Raw genomic sequence first — 16185 nt, forward strand, 5'->3', positions numbered from 1 at the left:
TATGGGAAGCTGATTTTTGCTGCCTGATTTTGTGCAAAGCCCCAAGCTTATGCACTGTCTTGCTTCTCGTTCCACCCTCCCTTAGCACTCCTGATGAAACGCTTTTTGGTGATAATTTTGCTCTTATTCCTGTTTTCTAAATAGAGGGAGATGACAAAGCAGCAACGCACCCACACACCTTTCTCCAAGTGTGACAGCAAGGCTGGCACTGGATGGGGTGCAGTCGGCGAACAGAGGCCCCTTTTTGGGCCAGCTCCCGAGTGTCCCGAAGACCAGGGGTCTGCGGGCCCAGCAGGGAGAAGGGCTTGAGGGAAATGAGCTGCTGTCCATCACTGTTCTCTGGGTGGTTCCACGCCTGCCCCTCCTTCGCCCACCTGCTCTGCCTGATTCCACCATGCTCGCTGGGAATACCATGATGACGAACTAATGATTCAACTGGGCGGTCCTCCCAGGCTGTCCCCTTCCACACGGGCCAAGGGTGTGGGCATGCGTATCTATGCACAATGGTCCGAAGAGATGATGTTGGTTGACTTTGTTCATTTTTGCGATTACAGTTACATACTATATGGGATTGTGCTTTGTCAGAATTCCCTTTCTTCCCAGAGAAGGCTTTTGAATAATTCAAGAATCAGAATCTTCGCCTGGATCACTTTTTTGCTTGCGGGGTCCAGCGCCTCTCGCGCTGGCCTTTCTAAGACGGCAGCCGCGGTCTCTTCCTTGCTCCTGACTTCACCTCCAGCCCCCGCTTCTCCCCCAGCTTCCTGCAAGTCTCCGGAGGTGCTGGCGCGCCCTGACCACGCCTGCTTTTCCCTGCGGACACCTCCTCCCTACAGGGTGGAAGAGCTTTGCGTATAATCCCTCAGGATGACAGAGGCGTAGCTCACGCTGGGAGGGCTGCAGGGCACCGACTCGGACACGGGGGAGCTGGGCGCCGAGCTGCCCGAGGCCACCGAGTCGCGGAAGGGGGACGGAGGCGTCAGGGCGGGCGAATCCTCTGGGGTTGGTTTGCTGGCCGCCTGCAGCTCCTCCTCCTCCCCCTCCTCCAGCTCGTCCTCCTCCGTGTTCCCTTCCCGCTCGTACAGGTACTCCTGCAGGAGCCTGAACCTCTCGCTGTCGTCCTCGTCGTCGTCGTCGGCCGACGGGGAGACGGGCTCCTCCCCGAAGGTGCTCAGCTGCAGCGGCAGCAGCTGCAGGGGCTGCGGCGGCGCCGGGGGCGGGAACAGGGGCCGCAGCCCGTTCCCCGGAGCCCCGGGCACCGCGAGCACCGAGTTGAAATCCGGGAGCCCGGCGCTGAAGTTGCTGACCACTCCCTGCAGCTGGTCCATGAGGGATTTCTGCGCGGGCGGCGGCGGCGGCTGCTGGAGGGGAGGGGGCAAGCCCCTGGGGACGGCCGGGTCGGCCAGGAAGAGGGGGGTCTCCTCCGCGGTCAGGCGGGGCGGCAGAGGCGGGGTGCTCAGCGCGGCCGGCACGCGTCGGTGCACCACCATAGAAGGACTGCTGGGCGGGCTGAAGCCGATCGGCCGGGCACCCTCCTCCTCCACGTTGTAAAGGGTCTTGGTGCTGGTATCGGAAAAGGTCAGGCTCTTGCCGGAGCCTTGGTAACTTTTAGTGAGGGGTTTGATGACGGCTGTTTGGTTGCAGGCCGTCTCATTGGTCTTCACGTGCACAGAGAGGCGGTGCCACATGTGCTGTCCCTTGGGCACCTGTCTTCCACCTGGTTCAGACCATGACACAGACTTGCCATTAAAACTATGAATAAAATAGAGATAGGTTTACTTGCAGATGTATCATGCGCAGAGGATGACATACATATAAAACATGGGTTAGCCCAGCTCAAAGCAATTTGACTCCCCCCTCGGCGGCATGTATGCCTGTCCTTCACACCCCTACTCTCTCCTTATTATACGTCCAACACCAAAATCTGCAGCGACCACAGGTTGCCTCCGAAGCAACCTGGGGTTCCATCCACCTCAAGACAAGGTAGGACATTTTGACCCTGAGAAAAGCTGCAGGGGAGAAGAGCCAGCTTGTTGTAGAAGCAGCTATTTTCATTTAGGTCTATGATTTCACAGCTATTACACACACACCCACACACATACACACACACTCTAAGGCAATGATAAAATTGTTGCTCAGTGCAAGCCTTTGAAAGATTCCAAAATTGATGGAGGAAACAAATTAAAAATAAAATCTTAGTTACACATGGACAACAGAGCATAATGACCATAGCTATTGCCTCCCTTTCTTCTTAGTCCCTGGAACAAATTAAAACACACGTATAAAGCTACTCTCATTGTCCTGTGAAGTTATGAAATACATCCTCTCAGTTGCCCATTCTGATATGCAGGTATTTCCTGTGTTAACAGGGGTGGCATGATTACGCACATGGCATCTGTGCAGAAGAGGAAAAAAAGGAGATGACAGAAAAACCCAGACCTATGCTTCACTTAAGAGTTTCCTAACTTTTGGCTTTCTTTTCATTTCAAAGTATTATTCCTGACACATGCAGTGGATCATAATTCACATAGCAGCTAGTTTGGGATTTTCACACTGGCAGCATTTAATGAGGTATGTTTGAAAGAGACAGAACTGGAAGGCCCAGAAAAATACAAATACCCGTATACTGCTTTAAGCTTCTCACATAGTTTGATGCAAATTGACAAAATTAAGATTCAGACAAAGCAGAAGTTACTGAGACCAGACTTCTCCGGGGCCTTTTCCTCATTGAGCATTGGTGAAGAAAAGTCTTAGGGCAGCAGCAATCCTCCACACTTACCAACTTTCATTTTCATGGGATCCTCATAAAACCAACCAAATAGACTATATCTCTGAAGAAAAAACAAATGAGACGTACTGGGTGCATATACTACAAATTCTATTCTGTCTGTTCTAATAATTCTGGTCTTACTTTCGGACTCAGTTTATTTTCTGTATAATTTTTAGCAGATGGTGGTACCTTAACATAGCATACTATTAATAACAATAGTGTTAATACTTAAATCGGGAAGTCATTTTTTTCTTCTTTTATTTTTTTTCAGGAGTTTGCTTTTTCTTTGTGTCCATGAAAACAACAGAGAAAGTAGCACAATAATGACACATTTTTGACATTAAAAGGAAGAGGGAAAATGAGTATTTTTTTCTTAGGTGGATATGTGAAATAGACTATTTCATAGCGGATTCTTTTGTTTGGAAAAATGTAGGAAATGATCAATAGTTAACATAATGGTTTATTTAATCATTTTGAAAATACAAGAATGACTACTTCAAGAATTATATGTGAGTTCCACATTTATGATGAAGGTAGTGTTTTGACATTTCAAATTTTACAATCCTGAAAGTGAAGTGAGTCAAATAAATACAGATTTGTGTTGAAAGTCTGATATCAATTATAGAAAATTCTGGATATAAAAGTTTTAAAATAGATATAACAGGTAAAATTTTCTCATTATTTGGGAAGAAGGCAGTTCCTCCATATATCTGATAACCTATGCTGTATTTTTAATTGTCTAAGAAAAATCTCATCTCTAAAATACTATATCAAAATACTATATCACTCAAGTGTATGCTTAATATATTCTCTTAATATATATATCTTAATATATTAATAATAATATAATATATTTAATTATTTTATTTACATTATTAATATTTAATATATTTATTATATTTAATTACTAATAATAATATAACATATTAATATATCTTAATATATTAATATATCTTAATATATTCGCTAAGAATGTATATCTGCTTATAAATGTGAAATTACTGACTTATCGACTTCTAGACTCTCTTGTTAGAATAGCTGACTCTCTCCTGAGGTGAGCACACTGAAGAATGAGCCGGTGGTGTCTGGCAAGAGCAGTCAACCAGCCAAAGGCAAGACCAGAACCCAGAGCTCCTCTTCTGAGTTTGAAATTCCAGGCAAGCTCACCTCCCACTTTCACCTTTCTCAGTTTCCTCCATCTCCCACTCTACTCACACATTTTCTCTCCTTATGCATTTAATATGCCTCTTCCAGAAAGTATAAGACTGCCCAGTTGCCTCTTGCCTTGCATAAATATGCTTTAGTGTAATTTCCAACTGCAATGCTTTGCATCCCTTTCAATTGCAATGGAAACACTTTTTCCTTCTCCAGATGCTTGCCTCTCCAGGCTCATTAAGAAAATCACTAAACTAAAAGGCTGCTTGTGTCATTTAGGTGTGTGTGTGTGTGTGTGTGTGTGTTTTAAAAACCAATTCCCTTGACAGCTAGTCTGACCTAATTCAACACTAGGCTTAGATATCCAAACAAAACTTTGCCGTCTCCAAATATGCCAGCAAAAAAGGTAACCTTGTATTGCTGGGACTTAGTTCATTCTCTGGCTCCCTCACATGGGTAGTTTTCCGCCTTGTCCAGGGGTCCTATATGAGACTCTTTTTAAATCATGTAAAAGGCATTATTAATCATCTTGCAGACAGATATGATCACAATTTAGTTCTATTTAATCCAATAGCAATTTTATTCTTGGGATGGAAGATTTTCACCCTGGCTGTCAAAATTAGCAGCTTTCCTTCCCCTCAGAGTCTTGCGCTAGATTTTCTGTAAAGTGCTGTTTAATTAGGAAACAGTTATAATGCCCTAGGGAATTTGATCAGATTAAGAAAATTAGATTAACCTTTTTTTTTCAAGGACAAAATAAATTGCTTCCTAAAAATCAGAGTGGAGGAAAGGCACCATCTCATAGAAACTGCATCACAGGGTATAAACTTTGGTCTTTCTAGATTAGTTATTTTTAACCTATGGTTCACAGACAGCTTGAATGGTCCATGAATCTACATGTACATCAAAGCATTGTTTTTAGGCTGAACCAATATTATGTTTTTGTGAATTATGGGCTGCTATTTTTAAATGCAACATGCTGTTATGATAAATGGTACTTCTAGATACAAGTGTAACTAAGTTCTGAGCAGCCTTTTTTCATGTTTTGTGTTGAAGTGGCCACTAATAAAGGTACAATTACTATCACAGATTCAGGTGAAGGTTTAATAACCATTTTCACGTGAAAAGTGATTATCCTATTTGAAAAGGTTGGGAACCCATTGCTGTGATATTAAGAAGAGAAAAATTTATAAAATATGGGGCAGCAAAAAGGAATAAATGCATTATAAAGATGCAATATTATTATGAAATAAGACTTTTATTTAAACCCGGATAACTTTAATACATTGTGTTTCAGCCATCAGCTTCTTCATTCTATTGTTTAATTTTACTTGGTTCCCTAATCTTAGGAAAAGCAACCTGGTTTAGAAACACCACAAAATTGTCACAAAGCACCCGACCTTTCTTGCTCTGACTTCAAAAGACTCAGACTGAACAATCTTATATTTGAAGATCAAATGCAGTAGTGTTTGGAGTAAATACCTCGAGTGGCTAAATATATTTACTGATATTGAAGTGATTGGAGGAAATCGCTGTGAGGCCTAGGAGGAACTAGAGACATGGAGGATGATATACGCTGAGAGTCCTGTAGAGCTAAGCAGGAGGAGGGCAGCGGCTCCAGCTCCAGCAGGCTTGGGATCTTGCTTTGGTTTTTCTTTCGTTAGATAAGTATCACAATCCCCCCAAACAGAAAACCCAATATTTACAGCCCTTTAGAGAATAGTTGGAAGTGGGTGGTGTAAACAGATTAGTGTATCTTTTTTTTTTTTTTCAGATTAGTTTACCTTTGGCATTCAGAGTGATCCTGTCTGTTTTATCTGTTTCGGTAAGTACTAGTTCCATCTGCAGAATACACTGCTCTCTGCTCCAGAGATGTCTAAAATGGGAATAACAGTGGGTGGATGTTTGAGATCAGGAGGGACGCATCCTGCACAAGCTGCCTGAGGGGGAAGCTTGCACAACACCTGTCTCCATCATGTCCAATGCAAGTCTTTGCCACTAGGCTTAATAGCTGCACGACAGACGTGAGGATGGCATCCGGAGAGCCCAGACAAGGCAGGACCTTCCCAAGAGGAGGGAAGTCTAGCTCCTTGGAATCTGAGGAGGGTAGCATTTGTTTTCTTTGAAAATGAAAATGGAAACAGGAAATGCCATTGGGTCACAGCGTGGAGAGAGTGGCTCACCAAGTAAACAAGCTACAGCCACAGGCTTGCAGACAGTTCTGCTGTGGCCCTGCAGCTACGACTGGGACATTTGGCCCTTCAAGGAGGAGGTGGTGTTGCCCTGAGACGCTTCAGATGGGATGCCAGAGCCGCCGTGTCCAGGTATCTCACCTCCACCTGCTTCAGCAAGCTGCTACCAGAACGCAGTTTCAACAGTGATTCTTGTAGCACATCAGGCATAGGACTATTTGAAACCATTTGAGTCAGACTCCTGTTTTCCCAGGCAAGCCCAAGTTAGTCTTCAACACAAAGAACTCCCACTGACTCCAGTTTCCCTTCTTGAAAGCTTTCCAGAAAAAATATGCATATTTAGTATATATTCTGTATATGTATATATATATATATATATATATATATATAGAAGATATATATTCAGTATATATATATCTATATATCTTTGGAAGCTTATCTGAACATATTTAAAATTTCTCACCTTATTGAATCACCACTTCTTGTAAGGTAGAGAATCTCTGAATGCGTTGGTGAAGACAAACGCTTTTCGATATCATGAGAACATGGTAGTTTCTGATGATTTTAAATCTTAAATGGCACTGTGAATTTTATGCCTCTCCTCTTTCATTCTAACCTCATCATAAGCTAATCAGGAAACCATTTGGCTTGCTGAAATATACAATATCACAAAGTCTAAATATACAGTCCTCCTTTCAGAATCTTTAGATCAATCACCTTGAATATCCTAAGGTTATGTGATTCAGGATAAAAGACAACATAAAGAAAATCAGTTTGCCTTTATTAAGCCTTGTGCTTTCTCCAATGAATTAATAAAGAACAAGACATCCACAAATGAAATTACCTCATCAATAAAGTACGTAAGAGCCCATAAACTGTGTCCGGGTGTAGGGTCTACTGTCTTGAGAAAACTGACAAATCTATTTCAAACTAAAGAGTAGAATTCTGATGGCTACTAAACTTTTTCTAAGCACATTTTAAATGGCCTTAGGCTCAACCTAATAATGATTGCTGGCTGAGGAAAGAGATTCTGGTGCCAAAGTTTATTTACGACATCATGTTGGTACGGCAGCACTGTTTTAGCAGAGGTATACCAGGTGTAATTATATTCCTCCAGGAGGTATAGATGAACCTAATTATGTTCCTTTTGAAGAAAGTTCAGGTCAAGCATTATCATTTTTTTCTATGCTCCATGCTTCCAGACCTATAATTTTAATAGCAAGTCTTTCGATGCTCTTCAACAATACTTGGAGTCCTCACATTTCCCCTGGAAATATAGGACAGTTGCATTGCCCTGCAGGGATTACTCCTCAGAGGCAGGAGAGATCTAGGCAGACCATAATGATCCAGTAGGCAGCTTTATTTCTATCACTAGTCCCTTTGCCTTGCTTGTTCACAAAAGCTGTGGAAACTGAAGGTCACAAAAAGAACATATCTTTTTTTTTTTTTTTGTGCAGGAACAACCAAGGCTAAAAATAGTCAGTCTTAGTCTATGGTGCACAGCTTGGAAGCTACCAATCTCCTCCTGATCCTTTACTATCTCCAGAAAGCTTGAGTAGATCTTATTTCAAAAGTTCTTTACAACCAACCTGTTAGCTTTGCTGACCGTTGCATTATTTTTTGTCACCTACCAATGATGGACCCACTTTCAGCCTTTGTTTTTGCTTTTAGGCACTCACCTTTAAGTCATGAAATGTTAAGTGACTCTCTTCTCTCTCTGGCCCTGCTGTCATGACACGACAAGCACATCTACTAGTCCCATCAATCCCTTTTGACAGGCAGCCAGCAGCTGTCATAATCAGGATGCCCTTCCTGTGTTCTTGGTCAGACTCAACCCTTGGTGCAAGAAACACTCAATGCTTTTTGACTTCGGAGAATTACAGAGAATGCATCCAAGCAGACTAGAGTGGCTCTGATCTAGATGTGCAGAGTCCTCCCAACCACCACTTATTTTTCCCTCCAAGAGTCAGTACGATTTGATTGAGACCACACACTTTCTATTGGGGCCTTTCCAGGGAATGTCAGAACACGACTTCCCAATGCACTCCACTGAGTGAAGAGAAGAGACGCTAGGGCGCCATTCACCAGGCTCCACAGCCAGGTTCAGCAGCAAACATTTGAACAAATTGGGCTCCTCATCTGAAGAGCTATTCCAGCCACAGCCACCTGGTCAGTGAGCTCCCTCCTGCTGCAGGAATGTGTACCTTTGACTCTCCCAGGAGTTTGAAGGGCTGTAAAGGAACAGCTAAAAATGACCACAGACTCCGTGCACAATGAATTGAACATGGTCTATGTTCTTTTGTTGACTTAAAGAGACACTGTCAAGACCTAAAGGTCAAAAATTGGACCAAACATGCACCGGTTTTATCAGATGGAGAAAATCTGATAAAAGCACTAAAGTTCTGGGAAAATAGCTACTTTCCTTTTTTGTTTGTTTGTTTTGGTTTTTGGTTTTTTTTTTTGCAAAACTCACTTTTTGTGGGACTCACAGAACTTTTGTTTTGTGCTCCCCAGGGCATAGGAGGCACCCAGCAAAGGCTGGTGTCCACCTCGTCAAACTGACATTATGGAATCCTTCCATAAGTTCAAATTATGGCTTTTACTTTAATGCAGACAGGATCATATCAAACATTTGTGTAGCAGCAAAAAAAAGGCAAAGAAAGAAAACAAAAGAAAGAGCTCTGTTTGCCAAGGAGAAGCTGACAAATTTGTGAAGGGGGAACATTCACTTTCAAGTTTGTGAGTGGGAGTCACAAACAAAAGCGAATCTCTAGAATGGGAAAAAAATGTTGCCTCTTGCATCAAAACATAAAAAAGCAAAAAGACTAACAGCTTGACAGTGTCCTTTTAAGAACGATGGACGATCAAATTAAGGCAGTCGTGCAAACCATGGCACGTAAATGGTTCCTCATTCTTGATGGCATGCACCACATCTGTTTCCATGTTAGAAAGTAGGAAAACCCAGGAGAGAGAAAGCAAGGGGCAAACCACTATTTTTTCCATGCAGCTTCTCTTACACATTCACTGCAGTGTGTGGGTTTTCAAAGCTGCACATGTGCCGACGGACACTGTCTGGTGGGCGAGAATTCTGGCTGCCTCTTCCTGAAGATGGAAAAGAAAAAGATACCCAGTGAGTGAGCGGTTATACACGTATATAGAGATGGCGATCACACCACTTGGGCGGTGCCAGGGCTGGGGTAGGGCCTAGCTGGGCTCCTGAGCCTTTCTCCACGTCACCTGCACCTTCACATCCTGGATCTTCCTTGTGTTGCCCAGCTGTTTCTTACTGCCAGGCCCAATTCTGAAAGTCACATCAGTGGAGTGCATTCTTTCTTTTACCTTGTGGGACCATCTCTTTCCAAGTGGCAGATGCTTTCTCTGCTGTGTGTATGTGTCTATTCCAAATTGCTTCTTTTCCCTCCACTCTTGACACTCTCCTTTATTCTTGGAGGCAGCGGACTCCACCTGAATCTTCCCACCCACCATCCCTCTTAAAGGATGCTTATGGGTTTATGTCTTACACTGTGACTTGTAGTGATAATTTTACTCTATATTATGTTATTGTAAAAGCAGTGCTGTCACTTAGCATAAAGTCACATGTTTCTCTTGGCCCTCATAAGATGGAATGTATCTTGTGGTGGAAAGAAGGGAAGTGGCGAGAGATTGGGTAAGCCTCCCACCAGGGAAGAAGGTCATCTCATTCCCTGGTTGGATGTCTCCTTGTACAGCACAGAGTGTGTGTGTGGTAAGGGGAGAAGAGCCCTGACTTGACATGACCAGGATGATGGGGTGGCCACGTGCAGGTGGCCTTTCCAGCATCTGTTGGAGTGAGGATACGTGGGTTTTGCACAAGTTCAGGACACATGAGTTTCCCACTTTATTAGGTGGTGGGATAAAGCCATCTTAGTGTCGCTCCACATAAGAGGGCAGCCAATCATAGAAGAGAATTTGAGGAACAAGATGCTAAAGGTGAACCATCAGCAGGTGCTGTGAGTGGTGTGGATAAGGTGACAGTCATGAAGCCCCTATAGGGCTTTCTAGAAACTCACAAACGTTCTGTCAATCATCCTTGGGCCACCGACCCCAAGATCCTGGTGACAATTATCCAGTGTTAATCAGAAGAGGACCACAACAGCTCCAGGCAAGTCAAAGAACTTTGTCAACTCTCCTATCTCTTCTTCCCATCAAAGCAAGCAGAAAAAGGGAAATTCAGAAGAGGAAAGAGGCAGAGATATTTCAGGAGCAGACCATGTCCCTTCCCAGTCCAAGTCTTTCAGGCTGAAGCCTGACATTGTTCTGGGAAGGAGAGATGTGAGTTTGAGGTTTGAAACAAGAATACAGTGGAATATCTTTTTAATACCTGAAAGCAAGGAATCTAGTACGAATGCAGAAGGTGAGAAAAAAGATTTTTCATAGCACAGTTGAAGGTGAAGGAGAAAAAATAAAATTGATCAATATGTATATTTCCATCAAGTTTGGACCATTCAATAAACCATTTGAAAGTACATGATCTACCCAGAACAATCTGAAATCCTCATCCAGAGATAAGAACTTGAAACACCTTGGTATAATTTTATTACCACTACAATAATCAATTTACTTAAGAAAATTAGACAAAGAGATGATGTTTGTTACTGAATGAGGCAAAGTAATATGACATTTAATATGCCCACCTGAAATAACAAAGATCATGAAAACAATGAAAACATTAGTAGTAGATGCCCAGGAATAAAAATATGATGTTTGAATGTATAATGAAGTTACTGGTAGAAAAGGGCATTTCACCTGTAAACTAATGTTAAAGCAACTTCATTTCTCATGAAAGAAGGCAGAAAATACACTCAAAGCATTTGGCTTTGCCTTGCTAAACTGCCTGCATCCCCTTGAATCCTCCGATCAATTCGCCTTTAGATAATGTCTGTATGTGGCCTGGTCCAGGGGCGCTGGGAAGCCAGGACCCTGGCAGGGCTGGCTTCCTGTCCCCGTGACCAATACAGACACATGGTGGGTCCCTCATCAGAAGGGCCCTGTATTCAGGGTTTAGTGCTGTGTGGTCATCCTTTTGATATTCGTAATCATTTTATCACTTAATTTGTGTTTTGTAAGTGATGTTCCACATGGAAGCGGAGCACGTACTGCGCGTTTAGAGCCTCACCTCAAGAATGATCCTGCCTCTCAGGACAGGTTTTCAGTTTCTTGTTCCTTGCACCCCACCCCCACCCCCCCTTGGGGACCAGAGCCCATCCAGCCTCCCACTACCCACCCCTGCCCAATGATCACTGCCACCCTCCTCCCCTGCCAGGGGACTGTGGGAACGGGTGTGGGAAGATCAGATCAGGATCAGGTGCACGTGCCCAATAACGTCTCAAGGCAGCCGATGGCCGTGGCCAACTCCTCCTTGAGCTGGCAGGTCCGTGGCGCATGTGGTGAGGACCACAGCGGGGGCGAGCCTCTCGCTCGTCCTCCATGCATGTACCTTGCCAGCCCCTGTACCGTTGTTGCGACACCCTTGAGGGCTGCCGGTCTACCATGGGCTGGGGCAGGAGGCACCTGGAAAGGGGAGACGCCTGGTTCAGTTTCTCCGTGGCATCTACCCAGTGACTGGCTGGAGGGGAACCTGGCGGCCTGAGCGTGTATGCGGAGTCACTGGGTGGCAAGCTGCTGCGCCTGGCAGGGTCTGTGCTTGCTCGTCAAATACCCCCCGCGAGGGAGTACAGCGTCACATGGCAAATGAGAAACCAAAATGACAGGTCTACAGAGAGACAGTAGAAGAAAGGAAAAGGCTTTATATTTTAGTACCTTTAACATTTTTCCCTCTATGTTTTCAGCCAGGGGCTACGGGTTTTCATTTTGCACTGGGCCATGCAATTGATACAGCTGGTCCTGTCTGCTGGAATGTGCGGCTGAGGGATGATAAAAGCCATGGGGAAACGTCTTGACAGCTTAGAGACTTGACTGCTGACGTTAGCATAGGTGCACACAGTGTGGCATGAGGGACAACTCAGCACTTGCGGCTCCTGGGGACTGGGGCAGCAAGCTCTGTGGCCTCTGTAGCTGACTTGGAAATACTCTTGCAGTTATGGACAGTTCTGTGGTTGCTTTGGGGGTTTCAACCATATTGACAGCCAAATTTCACATAGTAACTCCAAGCAATCCCAAAGCCACCTTTAACTATTGATTGAAATAGTTGAAAATATTACAGCATCTCCTTCATGGTTCCATTTCTTTAGTCTCTGATTTGTGTTGAAGTGAGATGCAAATGACCTTTGCATACAGATGTTACTTTTATGAAAGAAGAGGATTATTAAAGGTTACAGGTCAAGACCTGAAAAATCTGATTCCAGAGTGGCCATTTTATCAACTGCATAAAATCTGAGAGAAGGAGCTGGACTTTGGGGTATTTTTAATAACTGTAGAACCACTTATTCAACCAACCCCACAGTCCGCAAGCCAGAGTAAAAGCTTGGAGGGAAAATGCAGCATATGTGGGCTTGTCAAATATAAGTCCCAAATCTGTGCTGAATCTTTTGGCAGAAACTGTGGATTTAATGAAACCCCAGAAGTTTAGTTAGAAAGATTCATCTTCAATTTCTTCTGAAAATGCAAAGCTCTTTTTTCTTTTCTTTCTTCTCTTTCCCCCTTCCTTCCCTTCCTTCCTTCCTTCCTTTCTCCTCCCTCCCTTCTTTCCTCCCTCCCTCCCTCCCCCCCCCCTTTCTTTCTTTCAAGTCCCTTCTTGGTGTATGCATACCTTCTCCCATCTATTCCCATTGTCCAAATAACCTTTCTTTGTATAAGAGACTATCTGTCTTTGAGTGTACTTGGTGCCATATGACTGCTTTTGTGTGTTATTTGCTTTACAGCTAGTCACCCCTACATTGGTTTCTATGCTAAGAATGATTCTTTATGTGAACTTGAGAAGTTGTTACAGACAAGTTTTACTCCTTATAGTGTAGCAATAAGCTCACGGGACAAGGATTCAGGAGACCAGCTACTCTCCAACTGAGTATTTGCCTATTTCAGACTCAGTTTTTCATCCATAAAGAAGGATTGTTGAAATAGTACATGTAAAAATGCTTCCAAATAGCAAAATGCTATCCCAGCTTAAGACAACTCTATTAGAGGAGCAAAGGCACAGACAAAAGACTGATATTTTAAATCTCAGTGTGTATTTAGGTTAGACTAATTCATAGTATCTCCAACTTCATTTTACTCATGGATTTTAACCACTTCCTTATTCAAGAATTTCAATAACTTCTAGGAGAAAACTATTTTCTACTAGAAATTAAGAAAATAGTTTTCTAAGAAAACTAAGAAATTAGAAAATAGTTTTCTCTCTTGCAATTTTTTTTTTTTTTTTTTTGCCAGCAACATTAGAGACATTGAGTGGATATGTCAGGAGTGGGTAAAAGCTAGGTACAGTCAGGTTAGCTGTCTGTATCTGAAGTTGCATGTCTATGACAGGTTTGGAGGTGAGACTTTTAGCAGAGATAAAATGGTCTATACAGTTCCAGATGGTCACCATGGAAACACTGTGGCAGCTGTCCAAAGTAACCATAAAGACTGACGGCAACCACTCAAGACCATTTTAGCAGAAGATATCTATCTTTTCTGTTGTTATAAATAAATAGGATAATTTGTGCCTCTGATTGCTTTCCAAAGCCAAATGCATTCTTTCTATTATCTGAATTTAAGTATTAATTTCTCAACATTCATTCATCAGAGTGGAAAATGGAGCTCTGACTGTATATATAGGCCCGCTGTAAATGGTAATTGTTCCACTCTTCCTTTTAATACATGCACATCTAACATAGTACAGTAAGGCTCTTTATATAAACACAATGCAGTGTGAAATATTTCTCTATTTTCAAATCCTTAATTGTAAAGATTTCTAAGAGAGATGCTATAGAGAACAATTTAATAAAATTCAATTCAATTACCATCACAGATTTGTCAAATATTAACATTTTGTCTTATTAAGTTTCCTTTCCTTCAGAAAACATTAGGGATATGTTTGAAGCCCTCTGTATATTATTCTTAATACTAATCCTCTCCTTTTCAAGAGAAAATTTGGTATATATCATCACTTGGCATATGCTAATACTTTTACATGTGTAGTCATATGTGTTAATAAATAATATGTGGTAGTGTTTAGCATGTTATTAGATTTCAGATCCATAGCGTCACACTATATTTCCATTCAGCAATTTGCCCTTTTGCATAGTATTATGTTAATAGATATAGCTCTAGTTCGTTCACTTAAACTAAATTGAATAAATACCACACTATCAAGAATATAATCAATTCTCCTACTGATGGCCATTTAGGTTGTTTCCTACGTACTGCTATTTTAAGCAATACTGCAGTAAACATTCTTGGTTATATCTCTTTGCACACATATGAGATAGCTTTTCTATGGTGCGGACGAAGAAGCAGAATTGATGGATTGTGGTGAATGCACATTTGTCTTTCTTATGTATTGCTAAATTGCTCTACAAAATGCTTGCAGAATTTACACTGGTATGTGAGAATTCCTACTATTCTTTCCAATTCAGTTCATTTTTCAGACATCTTTAAAACTGTTATGAAAATTATTTTAAATATATAAACATGGAAACAATGCTAAAATGAACCCCCATATCCCTATTATCCAGCTTCAATGATAATCAATATATTTGTGAATCTTATTTCATCTATACCTGCCATTTATTTATTTTAAAGCAAATCTAAAACATTGTCATTCCATCCATAAAGAATTTCGTATATATTTCTACAATATAGGTACACATTTTTATAATAAAAGGAAAAAATATTGTCACACTTAAAATACATTAATAGTGATTCCTTAATATTTGATATTAAATATTTGATATTAAATAGATGATATTTGAATTTCCCTGATTGTCTCATGTATATTTATTTTACTCTTGATTTTCACATCATCCCAATAAGAGCTGCACATTGTATTTTGTTGATGAGTCTTATAAGTCTTTTTTAATCTGTAGATGTTCCCTCCTCCTTTTTGCTTGCTATTTATTTGTTGAAGAAACATCCAGATTATAGATTTTACAGATTGAGTCCCTGTAGTGTCATTTAACATGTTTCTCTGTTACTTATGTTTCCTATGATTTGATAGTTAGATCTGAAGTCTTGATCAGCTTCATGATTAATTGTATGGGGAGAATAGTTTGTTGGAGACAGAGTTTTCTTTCTGTTATACCACACAAAGAAGCACATAAATTGTGTTTTCTATTAGTCATATTAAGATTGATCAGTGGGTTCAGATGTTGTCAGCCTGATGTACACATTATAAAACTCCCCATCAATCTTTCATCTAATGGTTTTAGCAGTAATTGATGACATTATATAGATCAATTATTGTATTACAAAACTAATAAATGATGTTATTATCATTCTATCATCCCTTCTGTATTTGTCGACTAGATTTCTTTTTAAAAGAAGAACTTATTCTTATCAGCTATTTAATTCCTCTCAGATAAAGTTCAAACAGAAAACACAAGCCAAATGGATGAGTCTTTTCTTTGTCAATGCTCAGAATGATGATTCAGTTTTCTAACATCTAGCAACAGTGATCAGTGTATCACCTGTGGGTCTGTTTCTATTGTCTGTTTCCCTTGTTTTTGTTTTTGTTTTGTTGTTATATGGTTCTAACTCTTCCATGCCTAAACACATTTTATATCAGATAAGACATTATAAATATATAAAATAAGATTCTGTAGAGGTTCTAGAGGTTCTAGGTTATCTCTACCAGAGTTACTTCACCACTTTTTCTGCTAAGTAGAATGGGAAAGATCAACTCAATTCAGTCAGAAACTGAGCTGAGCAAAGTTGTTTTGCAGTTTGTATAGGAGTCAGTCTACTGTAGGGTATATCGTTTCAAGACTTTTAACAGAGCATCTGGCTGTGCACTAGTACAGCTCACTTGGTGGGTCTTTATCTCCTCAGCATTGAGAGACTGTGGGATATTCTGGCTGGCTTTTTGAAGATTTTTAGTTTAGATTTTTGGTCCCCCACCCCACACAACTTCAGAATTAGGCACGTGTCTTAACAGGG

At 41.6% G+C, this 16185-nt stretch overlaps 1 protein-coding gene across 3 annotated transcripts in view; it reads right to left on the reverse strand.

Moving 5' to 3' along the window:
• Nucleotides 1–827: 827 nt before the first annotated feature.
• GRM1 (glutamate metabotropic receptor 1) overlaps nt 828–16185 on the reverse strand; it is a 361608-nt gene continuing 346250 nt past the window's right edge. The window contains exon 8 of one of the 3 annotated variants that reach the window (XM_059941898.1): nt 828–1749. In XM_059941898.1, the coding sequence (XP_059797881.1) occupies nt 828–1749 (922 nt within the window). Of the gene's footprint in view, nt 1750–9155; nt 9217–16185 lie in introns of those variants that run through there. The other 2 variants (XM_059941899.1, XM_059941900.1) reach the window with 2 other exon arrangements.

This window comes from Balaenoptera ricei, chromosome 12 (assembly GCF_028023285.1).
Source record: "Balaenoptera ricei isolate mBalRic1 chromosome 12, mBalRic1.hap2, whole genome shotgun sequence".
Taxonomy (NCBI): Eukaryota; Metazoa; Chordata; class Mammalia; order Artiodactyla; family Balaenopteridae; genus Balaenoptera; species Balaenoptera ricei.